A 20487-nucleotide genomic window follows, 5' to 3' on the forward strand; every position below is an offset into this window, starting at 1 on the left:
AGGGGACACCATCATAGGGCCTAATCACATCAGCCACACTATCAGAGGCTCGTTCACCTGCACATCTACCTATGTGATATATGCCATGTGCCAACAATGCCCCTCGGCCATGTACATTGGTCAAACTGGACAGTCTCTACGTAAAAGAATAAACGGACACAAATCAGACGTCAAGAATTATAACATTCCAAAACCAGTCGGAGAACACTTCAATCTCTTTGGTCACTCGATTACAGACCTAAAAGTGGCAATTCTTCACCAAAAAAACTTCAAAACCAGACTCCAAAGAGAGACTGCTGAATTGGAATTAATTTGCAAACTGGACACCATTAACTTAGGCTTGAATAAAGACTGGGAGTGGATGGGTCATTACACAAAGTAAAACTATTTCCCAGTGTTTATTTTCCCCCCCTACTGTTCCTCAGACGTTCTTGTCAACGGCTGGAAATGGCCCACCTTGATTATCACTACAAAAGGTTTTTTTTCTCTCCTGCTGGTAATAGCCCACCTTACCTGATCACTCTCGTTATAGTGTGTATGGTAACACCCATTGTTTCATGTTCTCTGTGGATATAAAATCTCCCCCCTGTATTTTCCACTGCATGCATCCGATGAAGTGAGCTGTAGCTCACAAAAAGCTTACGCTCAAATAAATTTGTTAGTCGCTAAGGTGCCACAAGTACTCCTTTTCTTTTTACTCAACTTTTTGTGTCTGTTTCAGACAGGATGAAGGATCTCCCAGTCTCAGCTAAGAGAATTTCATCGTGGATCATGTCCTGTATCCGTATGTGCTATGATGTGGCGAAGATCCCTGCTCCGGCCCGGACAGAATAGTCCGCAAGGGCACAAGCATCTTCAGCTGCGTTCATGGCACAGGTCCCTATCCAGGACATCTGTCAAGCGACAGTGTATTCTTTGGTCCACACTTTTGCTTCTCACTATGCCATCACTCAGCAGGCTAGAGACAATGCTGGATTTGGGAGAGCGGTGTTGCAATCTGCTTGTCAATAAACTCCGAACCCTCCCCCTACATCTGCTTGGGAGTCACCTACACTGGAATGGACAAAACAAGTGCTCAAAGAAGAAAAAATGGTTACTAGCCTTCCATAACTGTTGTTCTTCGAGATGCGTTGCTCATGTCCATTCCAAAATCCGTCGTCCTACTCTGTTGTCGAAGTTAGCAAGCAAGAAGGGTCTGAAGGTTTGGCAGGATCATTTATACCAGCGCTATGAGAGCGCCACTCTAGGGGGCACCGGAGCCATCCCAACAGATACCACTGAAGGAAAATCTTCAGTGGGGGGCAGGGAGGGAGCACCACCCAGCTCTGCTTCTAGCTCTGTCCAGCGGTTGTAGCTGCTGGCTCTGGCCACCAGCCCCACCCCCGGTGCTCTGCTCCTGGTGTGGCCCCATGCCCCTGGTGCTCCGGTTCCGGCCCCAGCCTTGGCCCTCCAACCCCTGTCCGGTGTCCCGTCTCCCCCCCCCCTTCCCCCCCCCCCCCGCACAGAGCTGTGGGTGGAGGGGCACGGACAGGGGTAAGGGAGGTAAAAAGTTTGGGGACCATTAGTATAGGGGAACCCGGTGCCTATCCCTAACCTGTCCTTCAGTCCAGGACTATACACAGTGGAGTGCCATCCACTCTGACAGAAAGGTTCCAGTCCTCCCATCTTCGGGACTACTTCCTTCTTTGTCTCCAAGGCCCTTTCCACCATCCCTCCTGGGCTGAGTGCTTCTCCACTTCTCTCCTCAAGCCTCTTTAGGCCAAATTCCACTTTCCTGTCTCCATTTCCCTGCTTCCTCCTTAATCACTTTAGAGAGCCTCTAACATAGCTGGCGTGAATCAAGAGCCTTTTTTATATAGCTCCTGTTGGTGGTCACGTGATCCTTCTGTCACATGTTTTAGCAGGTGACTGTAACTGTCTAAACTCAAGGTTTAAGTGCGGCTGCCTTCCTAGAAGACACATGTTAGCTACGCCCATGCTTACACGACCAGCACACTGTTACACACTTAATGTTCAGAGGTTTAAGCAAAAATAAACATTTAATTATGGAAATTGATATTTTTATAGAGTTTTAGATAGTAAGTTTATTTAAAAGTTCTTTAAAAATATTACAGATATCCATTGGTATTTCCTTTTGGTCTCCTATACTGCCTATTCTTCACTAGTATGTGGTTTGTTTGTTTGTTTTTTCCCTTAAACATGCCACACTATTGTTTCATGGAAAGAATAGGCTATATTTAGGAAAACTCAGTTTTTGAATATAATTATCCAAATAAATAGCAGCGCTGGATGCAAAATATAGTTATATTGGACTGAAGCTTGACCAGTAGGTCAGAAGAAGGGTGACTTCTTTTAAAAATTTCACACACAGACCAGTCAGTTATTTCAGTTAGTTTTTAGTAACATGAGCAGTGTTGTTCTGTTGACCCCCATATCAGGCCTGAAGGAACAAAAATAATGGAAGTATTGTGCTTAGCGTACACTGTTCTTCCTACAGAAAATGTCATCAAAGTTTAACATCAAGTGTAGCATAAGGCATGCATGAAAAATGCATTAATTTTAATAAAAATTGGTGTCATTTGTGGGTTTTTTGTTTTTTGCATTTAATTTGTTTCTTTGACAACTTATATTGTGTCCAAAGCAACCAAGATATGCCACAGAAAAATTATTATGGTGTATTTTCTAAATAAGTTCCACAAAGGTATAGAATCTGAGGAAACCAAGAATCAGATTGAAGTTTTTGGCTGTTTGTGAATGGACATCATAATGTTTATTGGGATATGCAGTAAATCTAGTGATTTGAATCTTTTATTTTTTTTACGAATGTTCTGTATTTACAATCTATCAAAGGTTCTTCTTAGTATAAGTTTTGACCTTCTTAGTTTTCAGTTTCTCTTACCTTGTTTTACCATCTCCTCATATCCTAGTCTCTTTATATAAATATCTTTGACCTAAATGTATAATATAATACAGAATAAGTATTTGAGTGTACAAAATCTGAGTAACATTTTTACTTTTAGTAGTAAATTCTATTATGCTTGAAATATTCAAACACCTTTTGATTTTTATATTCTGAAGGATAAATCAGGTAAAAAGTGTATTTTGACAAAATACACTTGTGTTGAGCAAATGCTATGTGAGGTTGGAAAGTAGATTTTAATTAAGAAACTTGGACATTGCTCTCATTTTAATACCTTTTTTTGGGAAACAAAATTTCAGTGACTGTTGTGCTTTTTGGGCATTTGCTTTGGAGTCCTTAGTTTTGATTGCCAAAATAATGTCCAGTCATATTGTTTTGCTTTTCCTCCTCCATTTAGGATTATTTTATTCTAGGCCACAGTTAAAAGCTTGACCTACAGTACAGGCGCAGCACTTGAATACCAAATACAAATGCACTTAAATTTGCTGAGATGAGAATTTTGTTAAATCATTGTAGCTAAATTGCCACTTTCATTTATAATAAAAGCAAAATGGAGTTGTTTGGCAAGCAAAAATTTATTTATTAGGCCACCTATTTAGTCCTTTATAAAGAAAAGCTACACCTTTTTGAGAAGACTTCTCTGTAACAGTAAGGATTTGTCTCAGCTAAAGCTGTTTATTTAGAACATGTATTTGACCCTCACCTTCCCTATGTGATCTCTCATTAAACATCAGTGTTTGATTAACACTTGTAACTAAGCCAACAGTAAGCAGGGCTTCAGATACCCTGTCATCAAATTCAGGGCTTGCAAAATCATTAAATAAAATATGTTTGCATTTTAAAACTAAATATGCAAATCCAGTTTGCTTTTGGTATGTCAGACCTGTATGGTAGGCTTTGAATTTTAAGTGAAAAGGGTCTTTCTTGTGCATGAGGTTCTGATATCGGTGGAATGTTGAACTTGTGCTGGAATCCTTTCAAATTTTAGTGTGACTTTTGGTCAGTCTTCTAAAAATGTCTCACAACAGAAGATGCTTTGTTTCATGCTAAAAATTTGGAGCTGTTTTTGATTATTCTGCGATGCTTTGCCCATTTTCTGTGGCGGTTGGCTATTATTTAAGAGTTTTTAGTACAGTGCCTTTTTTTGCTGAGCAAGTAGGTATTTTGTGTGGTGAAGCAATTCTTTTTTCCATAAACTAACTCCAAAGAGAACTTCCAAGTATCAAAGCTAGCTTTGATATTTGGGTATTCACAAGCAATCGTTATTTCAAATGCTCTAATTTCTATTTCTCACTTTAATTTCTTTTAAAAATAGTTGTCTTTAACAGTAACACTTTAAAGGAAACAATTTTTGCTAATGCAAAAATCTCAGTTACTGTTAGTGGTTCAGATTTGGGGCTGTTGGAGAAGTAATCAGTGGGTGGGAAGTAGATATTGAGGATGAACAAGTGTGTTCAGATAAAAAGAGACTGGTTCAGATTTTCATCTAGGTATTGAACTTCTTGTTTTAAGTTTTCCCTGGGTTGGTTCTGATTTAATACATTTTCACTGCAGTCCAGGTGCCTAACTCCTGATGAGCCTTCTCCTCACAGGCTAGGTCCTTCTTTGTCTTGTCCCTCCATACTTGGTGTGGCAGGAAAACACATAGTTGAATGATTTCCCCACCTCACCCCACCCCTCAGAGGTGTCTCTTAAGTGACAGAAGTTAGTTTCCTTTTCCCAGGGCCAGGGCCTCATGCTCTGGCCTCTACTGTCTTGGGCAATGTGTTGGGGTAACTTCTCCTCCAGTTCCCCAATGTTGATACTGTTGTTGGTGGGAGTGGGTCTCAGGTTCCCAGGGATGGGGACCTGATGCTCTGGTGCCTCAAAATCTTCAGGTAATGCTCTGGAAACAAATTATCCTCCCCATTCCCTAACCATGGGTCCGGAATGAGTCTCTTTGTCCTGGGGACAATGGCATGATAGCTTGTCCTCTCCTGTCCCCGGCAACATTCTTACCTGCTTTGAGTTGACTGGTTTTAATTTAAAAAAGATGAAATCTCTGTAAAAGACACCTGAAGCTTTGTTATCAGCACATAATGATTAAAAAAATAGGTGTGTAGAGAACAGATGGACCATGCTGCCCTACCCCATATACTGTCACCTGTTCATTCCCAAGAAGAAAAAAATCAGGTTGGGGGTGAAATGTGAAGCAAATTGGGTTTAAAAAAATCATTTTTGAACCTTCAGTAATCTTTGTGGCACCTGGAATTTAGAGATTGTGATGGCACACTCTGGGGTTTGAAATAGCATCTGACAATGGCATGTTATGAGGGAAACCAAATCTTTTTTCTTCAGCACTCAGAGTTCCCCACTAATCTGTGGAATCTCTTTTCTCCTCTATGTGCACCCATTAGTGGGAGTTATATATATATTCTTGTGTATGTCACGAAGAATCTCATTCAGCTGCATGAGACAGTTTTTAGCAAAGTAGAAAGTACTTCAGGATGTTGGATAATCAATGGTATTGTATGGGCACACAACATGTTAATTTGTTGGTTTCTGGGACTTGTCTTCACTGATCACTTAGAACTTTAACAGAGAGATCATTGAACTGTTGGTGGCAAGAGAATAGGAACCATATGCAAAGAAGGCTAAATGAACTGTTACTGGTTTTTATGATTTTCACAATTATGCTCTCTCCCACTCTCCCAAATATAATTTTTGTCCTGTCTTAACCAAAACCATATATTAGTGCTTCTTTCCAACGAGCAAAATAATTACTGTGATGATAATCTGAGAGAGAGATGTGGAGTTTGACTATAGTATTTCCTCTGTGGGTTATTCTGTAAAATAACTTCAGAAAATATATCTAAAAAATAGACTACGGTGATTATCTGTGGATACCAAAACTCCAGCAAAAGTTGCAGCAAGAGTTCCCTTATTTCCTAAAGGCCGGGGGAAAGATATAGGTCTTGCATGTGCTGTGAAGGCTAATAAAACTTATGCTCAGTCAGTAAGGGCACAATTGTGAGGTCTAAAGGTCTGGAATCGTGACAGAGTTCCAAGTTACAGGTTGTTTAGGACATTATAAGTCAACATCTTAAAATCAGCCCAGAAGCCAATAAATAACCATTGTGGATGATGGAACACAGGTTTAATGTACTTGTGAAAAAAAATGACACTTATGAAAAAAGAAAAGGAGTACTTGTGCCACCTTAGAGACTAACAAATTTATTTGAGCATAAGCTTTCATGAGCTACAGCTCACTTCATCGGATGTATTCAGTGGAAAATACAGTGGGGAGATTTATATACACAGAGAGCATGAAACAATGGGTGTTACCATACACGCTGTAAGGAGAGTGATCAGGAAAGGTGAGCTATTAAAAGCAGGAGAGCAGGGGGGGAGGGACCTTTTGTACTGATAATCAAGGTGGGCCATTTCCAGCAGTTGACGAGAACATCTGAGAAACCGGGCCGGGGGGGAAATAGTTTTATTTTGTATAATGACTCATCCACTTCCAGTCTCTATTCAAGCCTAAATTAATTGTATCCAGTTTGCAAATTAATTCCAATTCAGCAGTCTCTCTTTGGAGTCTGTTTTTGAAGTTTTTTTGGTGAAGAATTGCAACTTTTAGGTCTGTAATCGAGTGACCAAAGAGATTGAAGTGTTCTCCGACTGGTTTTGGAATGTTATAATTCTTGACGTCTGATTTGTGTCCGTTTATTCTTTTACGTAGAGACTGTCCAGTTTGACCAATGTACATGGCCGAGGGGCATTGTTGGCACATGATGGCATATATCACATAGGTAGATGTGCAGGTGAACGAGCCTCTGATAGTGTGGCTGATGTGATTAGGCCCTATGATGGTGTCCCCTGAATAGATATGTGGACACAGTTGGCAACGGGCTTTGTTGCAAGGATAGGTTCCTGGGTTAGTATTTTTGTTGTGTGGTTGCTGGTGAGTATTTGCTCAGGTTTGGGGGCTGTCTGTAAGCAAGGACTGGCCTGTCTCCGAAGATCTGTGAGAGTGATGGGTCGTCCTTCAGGATAGGTTGTAGATCCTTGATGATGCGTTGGAGAGGTTATAGTTGGGGGCTGAAGAAGATGGCTAGTGGAGTTCTGTTATTTTCTTTGTTAGGCCTGTCCTGTAGTAGGTGACTTCTGGGTACTCTTCTGGCTCTGTCAATCTGTTTCTTCACTTCAGCAGGTGGGTATTGTAGTTGTAAGAATGCTTGATAGAGATCTTGTAGGTGTTTGTCTCTGTCTGAGGGGTTGGAGCAAATGCGGTTGTATCGCAGAGCTTGGCTGTAGACAATGGATTGTGTGGTGTGGTCTGGATGAAAGCTGGAGGCATGTAGGTAGGAATAGCGGTCAGCAGGTTTCCGGTATAGGGTGGTGTTTATGTGACCATCGTTTATTAGCACCATAGTGTCCAGGAAGTGGATCTCTTGTGTGGACTAGTCCAGGTGGAGGTTGATGGTGGGATGGAAATTGTTGAAGTCATGGTGGAATTCCTCAAGGGCTTCTTTTCCATGGGTCCAGATGATGAAGATGTCATCAATGTAGCGCAAGCAGAGTAGGGGCGCTAGAGGACGAGAGCTGAGGAAGCGTTGTTCTAGTCAGCCATAAAAATGTTGGCATACTGTGGGGCCATGCGGGTACCCATAGCAGTGCCGCTGATTTGAAGGTATACTTTGTCCCCAAATGTGAAATAGTTATGGGTGAGGACAAAGTCACAAAGTTCAGCCACCAGGTTTGCCGTGACATTATCGGGGATAGTGTTCCTGACAGCTTGTAGTCCATCTTTGTGTGGAATGTTGGTGTAAAGGGCTTCTACATCCATAGTGGCCAGGATGATGTTTTCAGGAAGATCACCGATGGATTGTAGTTTCCTCAGGAAGTCAGTGGTGTCTTGAAGATAGCTGGGAGTGCTGGGAGTGTAGGGCCTGAGGAGGGAGTCTATATAGCCAGACAATCCTGCTGTCAGGGTGCCAATGCCTGAGATGATGGGGCGTCCAGGATTTCCAGGTTTATGGATCTTGGGTAGTAGACAGAATACCCCAGGTCGGAGTTTCAGGGGTGTGTCTGTGCGGATTTGTTCTTGTGCTTTTTTCAGGGAGTTTTCTTGAGAAAATGGTGTAGTTTCTTTTGGTAACCCTCAGTGGGATCAGAGGGTAATGGCTTGTAGAAAGTGCTGTTGGAGAGCTGCCTAGCAGCCTCTTGTTCATATTCCGACCTATTCGTGACGACGACAGCACCTCCTTTGTCAGCCTTTTAGATTATGATGTCAGAGTTGTTTCTGAGTCTGTGGATGGCATTGTGTTCTGCACAGCTGAGGTTATGGGGCAAGTGATGCTGCTTTTCCACAATTTCAGCCCGTGCACATCGGCGGAAGCACTTTATGTGGAAGTCCAGTCCAGGTGTGGGCAGGCAGGCTTAGCAGGGCAGGATTCAAGTATGGGGGGATCCAGGTGTGGGTTGAGAGAGTTCTGTGTGGGCGCAATCTGGGTGTAGGTGGCTCAGTGGGGGATGCAGGGGTGTGTGTGTGTGTGTGTGTGTGTGTGTAAATCTGGTTTGTTGGGGGGGTTCTGGGTGAAATGGTAATGGGACTCTGCAGGAGGGTCTGGGTGTGGGTGGTTCAGTGTGGGGTCCAGATGCTGGGGAAGTGGGGCTCAGTGGGGTAGGGATTCTGGTGCAGCTGGTTGGGGCTTGGTAAGATGGGGATCTGGGTGTGGGTGGCTCGTTGGGGTGGTGCAGGGCGAGTGTGGCTTGGCGGGAGGGTCTGCGTATGAGGGGATCTGGATGCATGAGGGTTGGGCGGATCGGGGAGTAGCTCCCTGTACAGGAATCCCTCCCCCTGCAGCTGAGGAGCAATGGGTACAGGAAGGGTGGTAGTGGGGAGTTTTTTTGCAGAGCTTCCTGCAGCCTGGGGAGAAATCTGACCTGGCCCCAGATACCATGCAGGGGAAGAGGAAGTCCAATCCTGCCCAGCCCAGCGGGGACTAGCAGATGAACCTGGCACAGGGTAGGAGCCACCAGCTGGGTCTTTCCCTGCCCCAGAGTGATTTACCTCTCTGCTGGCTGCCCTGGGCACCCAAAACATACTGCTGGGGAGGGTTGCATGACCAGTGTTGTGGCTTCTTTTTGCTTCCTCATAGAAAAGTCATTTTTCTGTGGGGAAGCAAAGAAATCTGCGGGGGACTTAAATTCTGCGCATGCGCAGTGGCTCAGAATTCCCCCCAGGAGTAAATAATGGACTTGACATCATCTATAGTTTGTATGCATGAGCTTGCAAATAAAGAAAATTATAGGTTTCTGCTGGAAAGATCTTATAACATAAGGCAGTGGTCCTGCAAACGCTGTGGGATAAACAATTTTCTACCATGAGTTGTCCCATTGGCCTGTGCCTGGTATTTAGTGTTTGCAGGATTAGGTCCTAAACTACCTTTAACATTTTAAGGGATGGGAAATAAAGGAAGGGGATATGGGAAGTTGAGGGTTTCAGCTGTGAATAACAGAAGAGATCAAAGAGTGATTTTTTCCTAGCTTACTTGGGGCATTTAGCATGTTAATGCAGGTATGTTCATAATATGGTTTGTTAAATGTACTGGTCATATTTAAGATAAAAAGATTATCCTTCTTTATTGACTCTCATCCGAGATCAAAAGAGGTTTACAGGAAAGATCTATAATTGGCTTGGTAGAATGCATGCTGAAAATTTGTCATCCTCAATCTAAACACTGTTATTGATTGTTCTTCCATAAAAAGAGGACTGTTAGCTGCAATTTTGAAGGTTTTCATAGTTTCTCCCCCCAATCCCAGTTGGGATACTTTTGTGTGTGTGTGTGCACTATTTCCCCCCCCCCCCCCAAACGTTTGCTTTGTCTCCTAACAAGAGACTATGGCACTGTACATTAGAAAGGTGACCAACTAAAGGAATAAGTCTGTTAAATTGGTATAGTTTTTGTGTATCGTACCAAAATATTTTAAAACAATGGAGGCTTGTTAAAAGAGCAGACCTATTAGCAATACATCTTAAAAAAGGGTGTTGGGACAGAATTTCTGCTGTTATGGCCCATTTTTACATCCTTTCTATATGGCAAGAAGATTGTTTTTGGTTTTTTTCTTATGTGGCCTGTGAGCCTGTCTCAGTTCAGCAGATGTGGCTGATTTTGCTTTTCCCTTGACGTCTCAAAAATATCTATAAAAAAGAGTCCATGGGATATTTGTTGTCCTTGGTATTCAGACCTAATCAAAGTATTGACAGAGCTTGTATTTTCATTAACTTAACCGTTGGTGTTTGAAACTAGATCTTCTTCTTGAATGTTATAATAATTAGAATTCCAAAGTCTCTTCCACGCTATACAGCTTATATACTGAATGAGGAAATAAAATAGTTTTTATTATGCTTAATCTTGAAATATATACGAAAAAAGTCAGTAAAGGTTTTCATTCCTGTTATCCTCTGTTTTCAATAGGATTAGATAAAGCATTTAGTTTTAGGTCTGTTAAAATTCAAGTTCTGCATTAAGTATAATCAGTCTTATATAATCATTACATTGTAGTCAGCTATCCTCATCCCTCCCCCCCTCCCCTTAAAATTGTTAATCTTATTAAACCTTTCAGTTGCGTCCCAATATGTCAATAGGATTTGAGTTTCATTTTCAAGGCACCCTCCACCCTTTTTTAAACTGTGGCAGTTTCCATGGTTACTTTGACCATTGAATAGGACCTCCTAATTCCTTGTGATTCATGGCCATGAAACTACGTTGGCCAGAGACACATTGGCAGTGGAAATGTGTACAAATAAAAGGTTTATAAGATAGAGAATGTGGTTTCAGAGGACTACTTGTCTTTGTTTAGTTTGACATTATTAGAAAACTTGTAAGCTGTCACCTTTCTGTTATTCCAGGGCTGATGTGTTGACACTGGGCTGGAGATATAAAATATAAAAATATCTAACACTGTGAAAACATGAAGCTATAATTATCTGAATTATTTCTAAAATGGTGGGTGAGTAATTGTAGCTTTTAATATGTTTATGGCAACTGATTACATCCTGGGATACAGGTGCAAAGTGGTGTTTTGGCAGTGATTATGTATGTATTTCTAAAGTGCTCATCTCTCTAACATGTAGGTGCTTTCTAGAAAGCAGAAAAGTATTATTTCTCATGCCCTATGTGGTTATTAATTTTTGATCTGTACTATCACCAGTCTATACCTCCAACTCTGAAGACTGCTAGTGGAGTTGTGAGAAACTAAACAATTTACTGCTTCAAAATATTGTATTTATTTTTCTGTGGCATTAACACTGTGCATCACTTTAGATCTGACAGTAGTGCCAATTTATGTTATAACAAATATATAAATATCAGTGAAACATGTGACGTTCACTGAGACTATTGCCTTTATTTGAAACACTGAAAATGCTAATTACTTTGTTTTCTGTGGGCAAATTCCATTCTGAATTACTTCGGTATTTGTTATACTGAAATTTGGAATACCTAACTTGGTTTGCTTGTCTGTATTCCAAATACTACTTGTGTTGGTGTTTAAAGACCACTAAACTGAATAGTGCTGTCTCTTTCCCTCCTCGTCCCGGGCAGGGCGTATTTTTGTTGTTTTTTCTTTTGCAAGTGCCCAGCTGTCATAGTTATTGCATACAAAGTGGCAAATTGAAGTGGCATTGGTGCCAGGGCACTGTGACTCTGTCTTGTTTCACAGGGAAACCGCTTTAAGATGGTATGTAGATTGGCATGGGGCAATTGTTTAAGAACAATCAAACAGCTAGAATGCATTGTATATAACATTTGGTAGAAATGAATAAAATGCCTAAGAACTGATTCTTATAGCTATTTTAACTTTTCAGTGTCGTCAGAATTAATGGATTGCTAGCAGATAGCAGCCAAGCTGGAAGCAGGATTTTCATACCCAGTTCTTTGTCTTTCTCCCCTTTGAGATCAACTATGCCAATTATTTGAAAATACTATATGAAAGTTGTACCGTTCCTGAAACTAACCATTCCACAGGTCCAGTCCCTGCTTGTACTGTTTGAAAGGCCTTACAGAGGGTACAAGGCATTCAGAAATGTCATTTCCCCAGTGGATTAGAGGCCCTTACAAGCCTCCCTCACCTCAGAGGAACTTTGGGTTTGCTCTATCCAAGCCATGTCTATGTCCTGGGACAGAGTTCAGGATGTTTCAATTGATGAGATCTGTTGGGCTGCCTTCTCTGCTAGGCTCATACCTTCTTGAGAAACTACTAGCTGAATTGCTTGCATTAGGTAATGCAGCCTTTCATCAGTGGGTTTTTGGAGGGGTCCTTCAGGAGCAGCCAGAGGGCTGATTCTTTCCTGGGGTGTTTTGCTCCCTTCTGACTGTGCTCCTTCCCCATTGTTCCTAATGCTCTCCCCTTTTAGCTTAGCCTATCTTAGGTTCTCAAGAGCTGTTTTCCCTTCTGGGTACAAACACTTGCTAGTCAGATCCATTCATCCATAGTGGTGGTAGTTGCATAAAGTGAGGTAAGAGAAATTAGTTTTGTTTTCCTGTCCGTCCCCCCCCAAAAATATAACTGTTTAATTATGGCAACAGTGCACTCAGTGTCTTAGTGAGCAAGGATCTGTGAATGAACGTAAGTGAGAACTTGCTGTCAAGCTGAAAGAACTTGAGTGCAGTAGAAGGGTTTCTGTGTTTTAATTTTGTGTTGCTCTTGAAATTCAAGTAATGGAAATTTGGTCTGTGCTGCTGTCGCAACAGACATGATCATGGGTGTAATCAAAGTAAATATCGGCAGCATGCTGCTATAATAAAAATTGCGGAGACAGGATGGTCTATGTACAAATGTTAAAAATTCTTGTAAAGTTACTGTTGTAGCCAAATTTATTTATCATGTAATTTCATCGAAGATAGTCGAAGTTTCACTCCTCTGAATTTGGCCCTATTGCACTAGTTTTCATTTAACAGCCTAATCTTTCAAAGAGTTAGTAGGCAGCAAAGGCAGACTAAAATAATTGCTGTCTTTTTTATTAAAAAATATGTGAATATAAAACACTGCTAATTTATTTCACAGCAATAAAATAGAAAAAATGTGTGATCCAATGTTTTCCTGTTTTTTGTTTTGCTTTTATTTCCTGCAAGAGGAAAAACTTTTTGTTCCTCTTTCTGTATGTGTTGTCTGTTTTTGCACTGTCTCACTGCCATCACAGCTGGAATGCTTGCACAATTTCCAAATTGCAGCCTCTGTAACATGTCTAGTGAAAACCTTAGCAACAATGTCAATATTTTCAAATTGCAGTTAGCTGCATTTACATTTTGCTTGCTTGCTCGCTCACTTTTTTTCTTTGTCCAAAGACATAAACGGAATGTGAGCTCCTGCTTCTATGTGTATCCTACATACACCTAGTCCAAGAAACCCCTCATTTTATATTCACTGGTTTTGTCTTTAAGATTATAAATGAGCCTGTCGCTTCTAATCTAAATCTGTATTTATAGTGTACCAGTTGCCAAGGTTGACGTGCAATAGGTGCAGAGTTGATACTAAAAGTGTGGGTTGGATTTTCAAAAGTGCTTAAGGGGGTTAGCTGCCTAGCTTCCATTGAAAGTCAATAGAAATTAATTGCCTACTTCCTTTAGGTGCTTTTGAAAATCTCATCCTGTGAGGTTATAAATCTGTAAATTAAAATCACTGGTGTTTTGTTTCATTATTTCTTTAGAAATATCTTTTTACACACAGTACGTTGCAACTTGCTACACATGGAAGTGTCTCTTCTAGTTCTCAGGGGTTTTGAGCCAGTAGCGAAGCTTCAACCATAGTCATGAGAGGCACTTCAGATAAATGTAATTGTATATTTTCCTTAGTTTTTACAATTTCTGTTCTTCATTGTGATTGAACTAAAACTCAATCCCTAAAAAATGTACCCCACCACCAACCAGTTCTAGCTTTGTTGGGGCTGAAAATTAAGAGAGGAGCTGAAGATAAACTTAACCTTAGGAAGGTGGTATATTATCTTGCTATCGTGTTTTAATTGTGTTTTAGGACTTACAACTCAGTGAGAGAACTTCGAAAGCCAGAGTGAAGTTTTTGCAGTTCATTCATCCTTCAAAGAGAGAGCATATTTCTCACTGTATAATTCCTAGAGGTAATGTTTGACAACAGGGTAAGTCTGGCTATATGAACCAGACTTCTTGAGATGCGCTCATTTTTGGAAATAGGAAACCACTGTGTATTTAGACTTTTTGCCTGTTAAATGATTGTGCATTTATCTCGAACTTCCATGTGTGCTGTTTCAAAGCTTGCTAGTTAAATTGACAAATACATCCCATTTTTTTCGCCCAATCTAGGAAGATTACATACTCTCTGCAATCTTGTTATTAAAAATGGTAAGAGGTTTCCTTATGGTACAGTATGAAAATACAAGAAGATGCTTTAAAGATTGTATTAATAGACTGTATCTGATGGAAAGTGCTGAAGAACAGCTGTTAAAAAGGTTGTAGGTTTTGATGGCTACAAAATAAACAGGAAACTTGACCATACAAGATTTGAATCTAATTGAAATATCGAGTTTATTTACTTTCAATAAGGTAATATGAGGAATTGGTAAGAAGCGTCTGTTTTCTCTATAACTCTAATTTACCTAGGTTCTTTTACGGCAACCATCCTTGTAGTAACAATGTGCCTTGACTGTGGTAGCTGAGCATATAGGCTAAACTTTACTCTAGACTTTTCTTTCTCTCTCATTTGTCAGGATATGTATAATATTTTTGCTTTATTTTTTATTTTTGCGAGACTGGTTCACTTTTTTAACTATAGTTGTGAGTTTACAATTATCAATTTTTTATTATTTATAATTTCAATAATTCATAATGTCTTCATTAGGAAATAAAATATCGGATGCATTTTGGTATAAAGCTTTTGTTTGTGAGTTCTGTTGATTTCTATTTGAGACACTGAGGCCTGAAGAACTAATATGGCCATACACATCTGGCTTGTCTGCCTTGCCTTCTGTTTTCCTTGCTTCATTGTTGTGAGCAGTCAGGCTTTTGAAATGTATAGCAATTCAGTCTGCTATTGAACTAAAATGTTTTTTCTTGATAAGTTTCCCCTCTATTAGATATACACACTAGTTTGTCATTGTATTGTGAACCAACAATTTTTCATTTTTTCTTAAATAAAAAAACATTTATTTATCAAACCCCATGTCTTGGATTTCACAGATACAAGCAGAAAAAAAGGCAGGCCAAATTTGGACTTGCCAAATTTGAGGGTCCCTTACTGTTGACCTTCTTTCATAAGGTTATTCCTGGCATAGGTTGAAAACTCTTCTAGATTTCCACTGTAGTTGTGATTTTGCAGACAAGCATGGCTTTCAGGGCATCACAGCAATTGTAAAATACCTTTTCATCTGTAGAAATATTTGTGTCTTATTGTGGTAATATGGTTTTGCCTCAAAGGGTAAAATCTAAACGATAGTAATCTTATCTATAAGCTTGTTTTCTGAATGATGATAGAAACAAAATTCTGCTTACTTGCTCTACGTTCTGTGTATTCACAGGGCTTTTTGTTGATTCCTAGATACTATAGTGATAGGAATATTATAGAGAGGTGGTCTTTTCCCCACCATGGTAGGAGTGGTCTAGTAGACTTTTGTTAGTGGATGGTGCATGTTTATACCAATATTGTAGGCTATATTTCAGTGTAATTGTCTCACCTTTATTTCAGTGCATTTGGTAAATCACAAACCACATTTTATTTTCAGCAGGTGACTCCTGCCCAGAGAATGCACTGCACATTATTGCGACACCTGGCTACAGTGCAGATTCTCCCACTGGTAATCAGCATGTACCTGAGGATATGTATAGACTAAACTTGACTAAAGGCGTCTCAATGTCTTTGCCATCATCACCTTTGCTGCCACGCCAGTCTTTCTTGATGCAAACAAGAGCAAACAAAAAATCCCCAGGTAAAACTTAATTGATAAACTAAAATATATTTGCAATATTTCATATCAAGAGCATTATAAATTTCCCCCCCTATTTCAAATAGTGTTAATAAAGCTACTGTAATGAAACCAGGAGAAATTGATGTGCGTTTGTATGGGCCTGCGGAAAGACATAAACAACTTGTGTTCAAATGGAATATTTTCTTCCTTTCAAAAGCACAGAATTGTTCTAGCTGGTTAAAGTTTAATACAAAATCTGTTTGCCTTGAAATGTTGTCTGAATATGTTTAAAAATTTAATTTTTAGAGTATGAGTTTGTACTTCAGATATGCAGAGATAGCTATAAATCTGTATCCTGTTTTTGCTTGATTTTTAAGTGTGGTAGTGACTATACAGTGTCATTGTGACATGCATTTAGTGATTGCTGTAGCTGTGTTTAATTTGAGAATAATCTTCACAGTTTGTAGCTACTGTTTATTTTCCAAAATAAATAAATGGATGTAAAATTTTAAGCTGTTGAAATCATGGCAACTAATTTGTTACTACTAAGAATACAAGTTTTGAGAAGTAATGCGCATGTCTCTTACTAAATTAGGTATACCCTCTAATTTCCTTTTTATCTGTATTCTGTGGATTTCAATCATTCCAACACACTAGCATCACTTGAGTTCAGGCGGCTTGAGCATCAGATGAAGCTTTCCAAACTGCCAGTATCTAGGGAGATAGGTAATGGTTTTGAAGTTCTGTTGTCTGCATCTGTGAACTTGAGTATCATGACAAAAAATTGTTAGGTTTGTCAATACAAGATGCTTCTTGGCAACAAGCCATGATATTTAAAAATGAAAGAGAAACATTTGTTAAAAAGGTTATCAGACAAGTATTCCAAAATACTATTAGGGTTTTTAAACAAATATTCTTAGAGGATTTACTTACTTTATCTAAAATTCTTTTATCATCCAAATCCTTCTTGTAACCTCTTTCTTTTTGGCTCTTGATGTTTAAAGGACCGTGTTAACTTTAAAAGTTCAGGTAAAATTACTGAACCAGCGAATAGCATGTTTCAGTTCTGTTTGATTTTTACAAAGGATTGTATATTGACTTTAAGACCTAAGGTAAAATCTTGACCCCACTGAAGTCGATGGCAGTTTTGCCATCTGCTTCAGTGGGGCCAGAATTTTACCCCCTAGTTTTGAATTGTTGGGAAAAGTTACCTTAAAAATACTGTATCTTTCTGAAATATAGTTATCTCAAAATTGTGTGATCTAATGCAAAGTGACTGAAATTTTTATGGTTAGGGTAACAGACTACTTATCAAGGTGGATAAAAATCAATAATTTTTTTAAAAAAATCAAAACGGATTTTTTTTATTTAAATTGGAATTTTGTGATAAAATGCTCTTTGAGGGAAAAACTATCTAAAGATCATTTTAATTAAGATACATTATAGCTCAAAGATATCTCATCATGGAATAGGGGTTATAAATTCTAATTCTATAGTATGAGACAATATATTAATGTAATCTTTAAGAAAAGTTTTGTAATTGAGTTTCAATAGTTCATGGATTAGGGACCCAATTTTATGGGGTTCCAGGGGCTTCTGTATAGATTTAGATTAATCTTTCTATCTACCCAGTGGGACTCAGTGCTCAGTCTAGAAGATACCATCAGAGATGCTTAGGCCCCGTCTACACTGACAAGTTTCTGCACAGTAAAGCTGCTTTCTGCGCTGTAACTCCCGAGGTGTAGACACTGCTAAGCCACTTAATGCGCAGAAACTGTGCAGTTGTAGCGGCTCTTAAAAAAAAAAAACACCCCGACGAGAGGCTTAGAGCTTTCTGTGCCGGAGCTACAGCGCTGCAGTGCCAATGTAGACACCGTGGTGAATACAGCGCTGCGACTGGCCTCCGGGAGGGTTTCCCATAATGCCTGTTCTCACCTCTCTGGTCATTGGTTTGAACTCTGCCGCTCTGCCCTCAGGTGACCAACCGTCAGTCCCACCCCTTAAATTCCTTTGGAAATTTGAAAGTCCCCTTCCTGTTTGCTTGGTGATGTGTGCAGTGGTCTCAGCACATCTTTCCAGGTGGCCATGCCTGCTCCCCACACCAGGTGATCCCCTGCTTGGAGCAATGCCAAGCTGCTGGATCTCATTGGCATTTGGGGAGAGGAGGCTGTGCAGTCCCAGCTGCGCTCCAGCCATAGGAATTACGATACCTACGGACAGATTTCTCAATACATGATAGAAAGGGGCCATGGCTGGAACACATTGCAGTGTAGGGTAAAAGTAAAGGAACTGCGTAACGCCTACCACAAGGCGCAGGAGGCAAACTGCCGCTCCGGTGCTGTGCCCACGAGCTGCCGGTTGTACAAAGAGCTGGATGCAATACACGGTGGTGACCACATCTCCACTACGAAGGCCCCTGTGGATACTTCGTTGGCTCATATGCCAGTCAAGAGTGGACAGAGCTAGGAGGAGCAAATCTTGGACGAAGAGGGGGAAGGGGTCCCAGATGCATAGGATGGCTCGGGGGCCAGAGATGCATGCAGTCAGGAGCTCTCTTCTACCCTGGAGGAGCCTAGCCAGTCACAGCAGTCAGATCTTGGCGAAGCGCAAATAGGAGAGGAGGCCCCTGGTAAGTGGATCTGATTTTGGGAATTGCCATAGCGATTTGTTGGGGGCAGGAGTGTTGCAGAAAGCAGGCTTGTCTCCCACTGCGTGCCTATTCTGAGCAGCGGAACAGGCTGTTGATACACTCCCTCACTTCACGGGAATCTCCCTCAGAGATCTTGTGGAGATAGTGGGAATTCACTGCCGCAGGTTCCTCGGCAGAGCTGCTTTGTTTCTTGCCTCATTAATGGTAACTTTCCTGCACCATTGTGCTGTCTGGGGGCGGGCAGGGAGGATCATTGCTGCACACAGGCGAGCTGCATAGGGGCCAGGGTAGAAGCCGCAGGCTTGGAGAAGACCCTCTCTTGATTCCCTGCTCACGCTCAGCAGCAAGATGTCTTCCATAATGAACACAGCTTGTGGAAAATGTTGGGACAAGAATGATTATCAAGCCCCCCCCCCCCCCCCCCCCACAGTGCTGGATCTCCCCAAGAGCCACGTGCCCAGTGTACAGTAGGGTCTGGGAAGAGTGATTCACCGTGCCTTGCAGCTACTCACCATTTTGGGGGTCTTGTGGCTTATGTGTGCTTGCCTGGGGTCAGCCAGTTAATGACAGATGTGTGAGTACTGGCTGTGTTTTAAAGCACTGAATTAGTGTTGTCTGTGCTGGAAACAATACTGCTTGTAAAATGTTGCATTTAAATTTCACAGAGATGACATTGGGAGGCCAGCCTCCCTTATTGGCAGTAGAACGGCTGCACAGAATTAGAAAGCGGACACAAAGAACTGAGGAGGACTTTCTGCGTGAGGTTATGATGCATTCCGTTGCTGAGATACAGGAATTGAAGGAGTGGCGGGACAGCGAGAAGAGGGACCGAAAGGAGAACGCAGCACACACCAGAAGGAAACCACGGAGCGGTTCTTAAATGTTACGGAGCGCCAAGTGGACATGCTCCAGGCGATACTAGCTCTTCAAACCGAGCAGCTCTGTGCCTGCCCTCTCCTGCAGCTGCTTTCGCAAAACTCTTACCCATGTGCCCCCCACCGCCAACACACTGTTATCAACCTCCTGGCTCCATTCTCTACCCGCAGCATTCCACTCCTCCCTTCTCACAGTCCAGCAATGTGGACTCCCACTGCACTCAACACCCATCCCTCTGCAGTTTGGCCCTGCTGAAGTACAGCACCCGCTGTATTGTACTCCAAAGGAGAAGGTTGGGTACGATTCCTGAACGTACACAAATCTGTAGCTGTCTTGGGACCCCTCCTCTGGAGACCGTCTCTTCCCCCATCTCCCTCTCTGCTGATGTATTTTTGTTGTTTGACTCTCTCCTTCAGTTGTTTTCTTTTAATAAAAGCATTGTGTTGGTTTGAAAGCAATCTTTATTCTATTACGTGAAAGCAAAAAGAGCCTTACAAAGCAACATACAATTATGTTAAACCCCCTTATTGCATCATGTGCACCAGTCACCTCATAGCATTACAAGCACTGCAATCCCGAGCATAGCAGCAAATTGTAGCTCACAAAAGCTTATGCTCAAATAAATTGGTTAGTCTCTAAGGTGCCACTAGTACTCCTTTTCTTTTTGCGAATACAGACTAACACGGCTGCTGCTCTGAAACCAGCAAATATTAGTGGCTTTCAGCTTCAAATTGCTGTCTCAAGACATCCCTGATCCTTCTGGCCCCATGCAGTGCCCCTCTAATAGCCCTGGTCTCTGGCTGTTCAAACTTAGCCTCCAGGCACTGAGCCTCTGCGAGAAGCTTTCACCCTTCTCTTCACAAATATTATGGAGCATACAGCATGTGGCTACAAGCATAGGAATACTGTCATCGGCCATGTCCAGCTTCCCATACAGGCATCGCCAGCGGGCTTTTAAATGGCCAAATACACACTCAGCAGTCATTCTAAACTTGCTCAGCCTGTTGTTCACCCGCTCCTTGCTGTCAAGTTGCCCCATGTATGGCTTCATAAGCCACAGCATTTAGGGGTAGGCTGGGTCTCCCAGGATCACAGTGGGCATTTCGACTTCCCCTACAG

At 41.3% G+C, this 20487-nt stretch overlaps 1 protein-coding gene across 6 annotated transcripts in view; it reads left to right on the forward strand.

Moving 5' to 3' along the window:
* The window catches only part of TANC1 (tetratricopeptide repeat, ankyrin repeat and coiled-coil containing 1), a 200435-nt gene that overhangs the window by 64987 nt on the left and 114961 nt on the right, over positions 1–20487 (forward strand). The window contains exons 1-3 of one of the 6 annotated variants that reach the window (XM_074967380.1): positions 10904–10914; positions 13940–14042; positions 15660–15863. The exons of 1 other annotated variant lie outside the window; for it this stretch is intronic. In XM_074967380.1, the coding sequence (XP_074823481.1) occupies positions 10912–10914; positions 13940–14042; positions 15660–15863 (310 nt within the window). In that variant the 5' untranslated portion in view covers positions 10904–10911. Of the gene's footprint in view, positions 1–1179; positions 1202–10903; positions 10915–13939; positions 14043–15659; positions 15864–20487 lie in introns of those variants that run through there. 4 more of the 6 variants (XM_074967383.1, XM_074967384.1, XM_074967381.1 and 1 more) reach the window with 4 other exon arrangements.

The sequence above is a fragment of the Natator depressus genome, chromosome 11 (genome assembly GCF_965152275.1).
Source record: "Natator depressus isolate rNatDep1 chromosome 11, rNatDep2.hap1, whole genome shotgun sequence".
Taxonomy (NCBI): Eukaryota; Metazoa; Chordata; order Testudines; family Cheloniidae; genus Natator; species Natator depressus.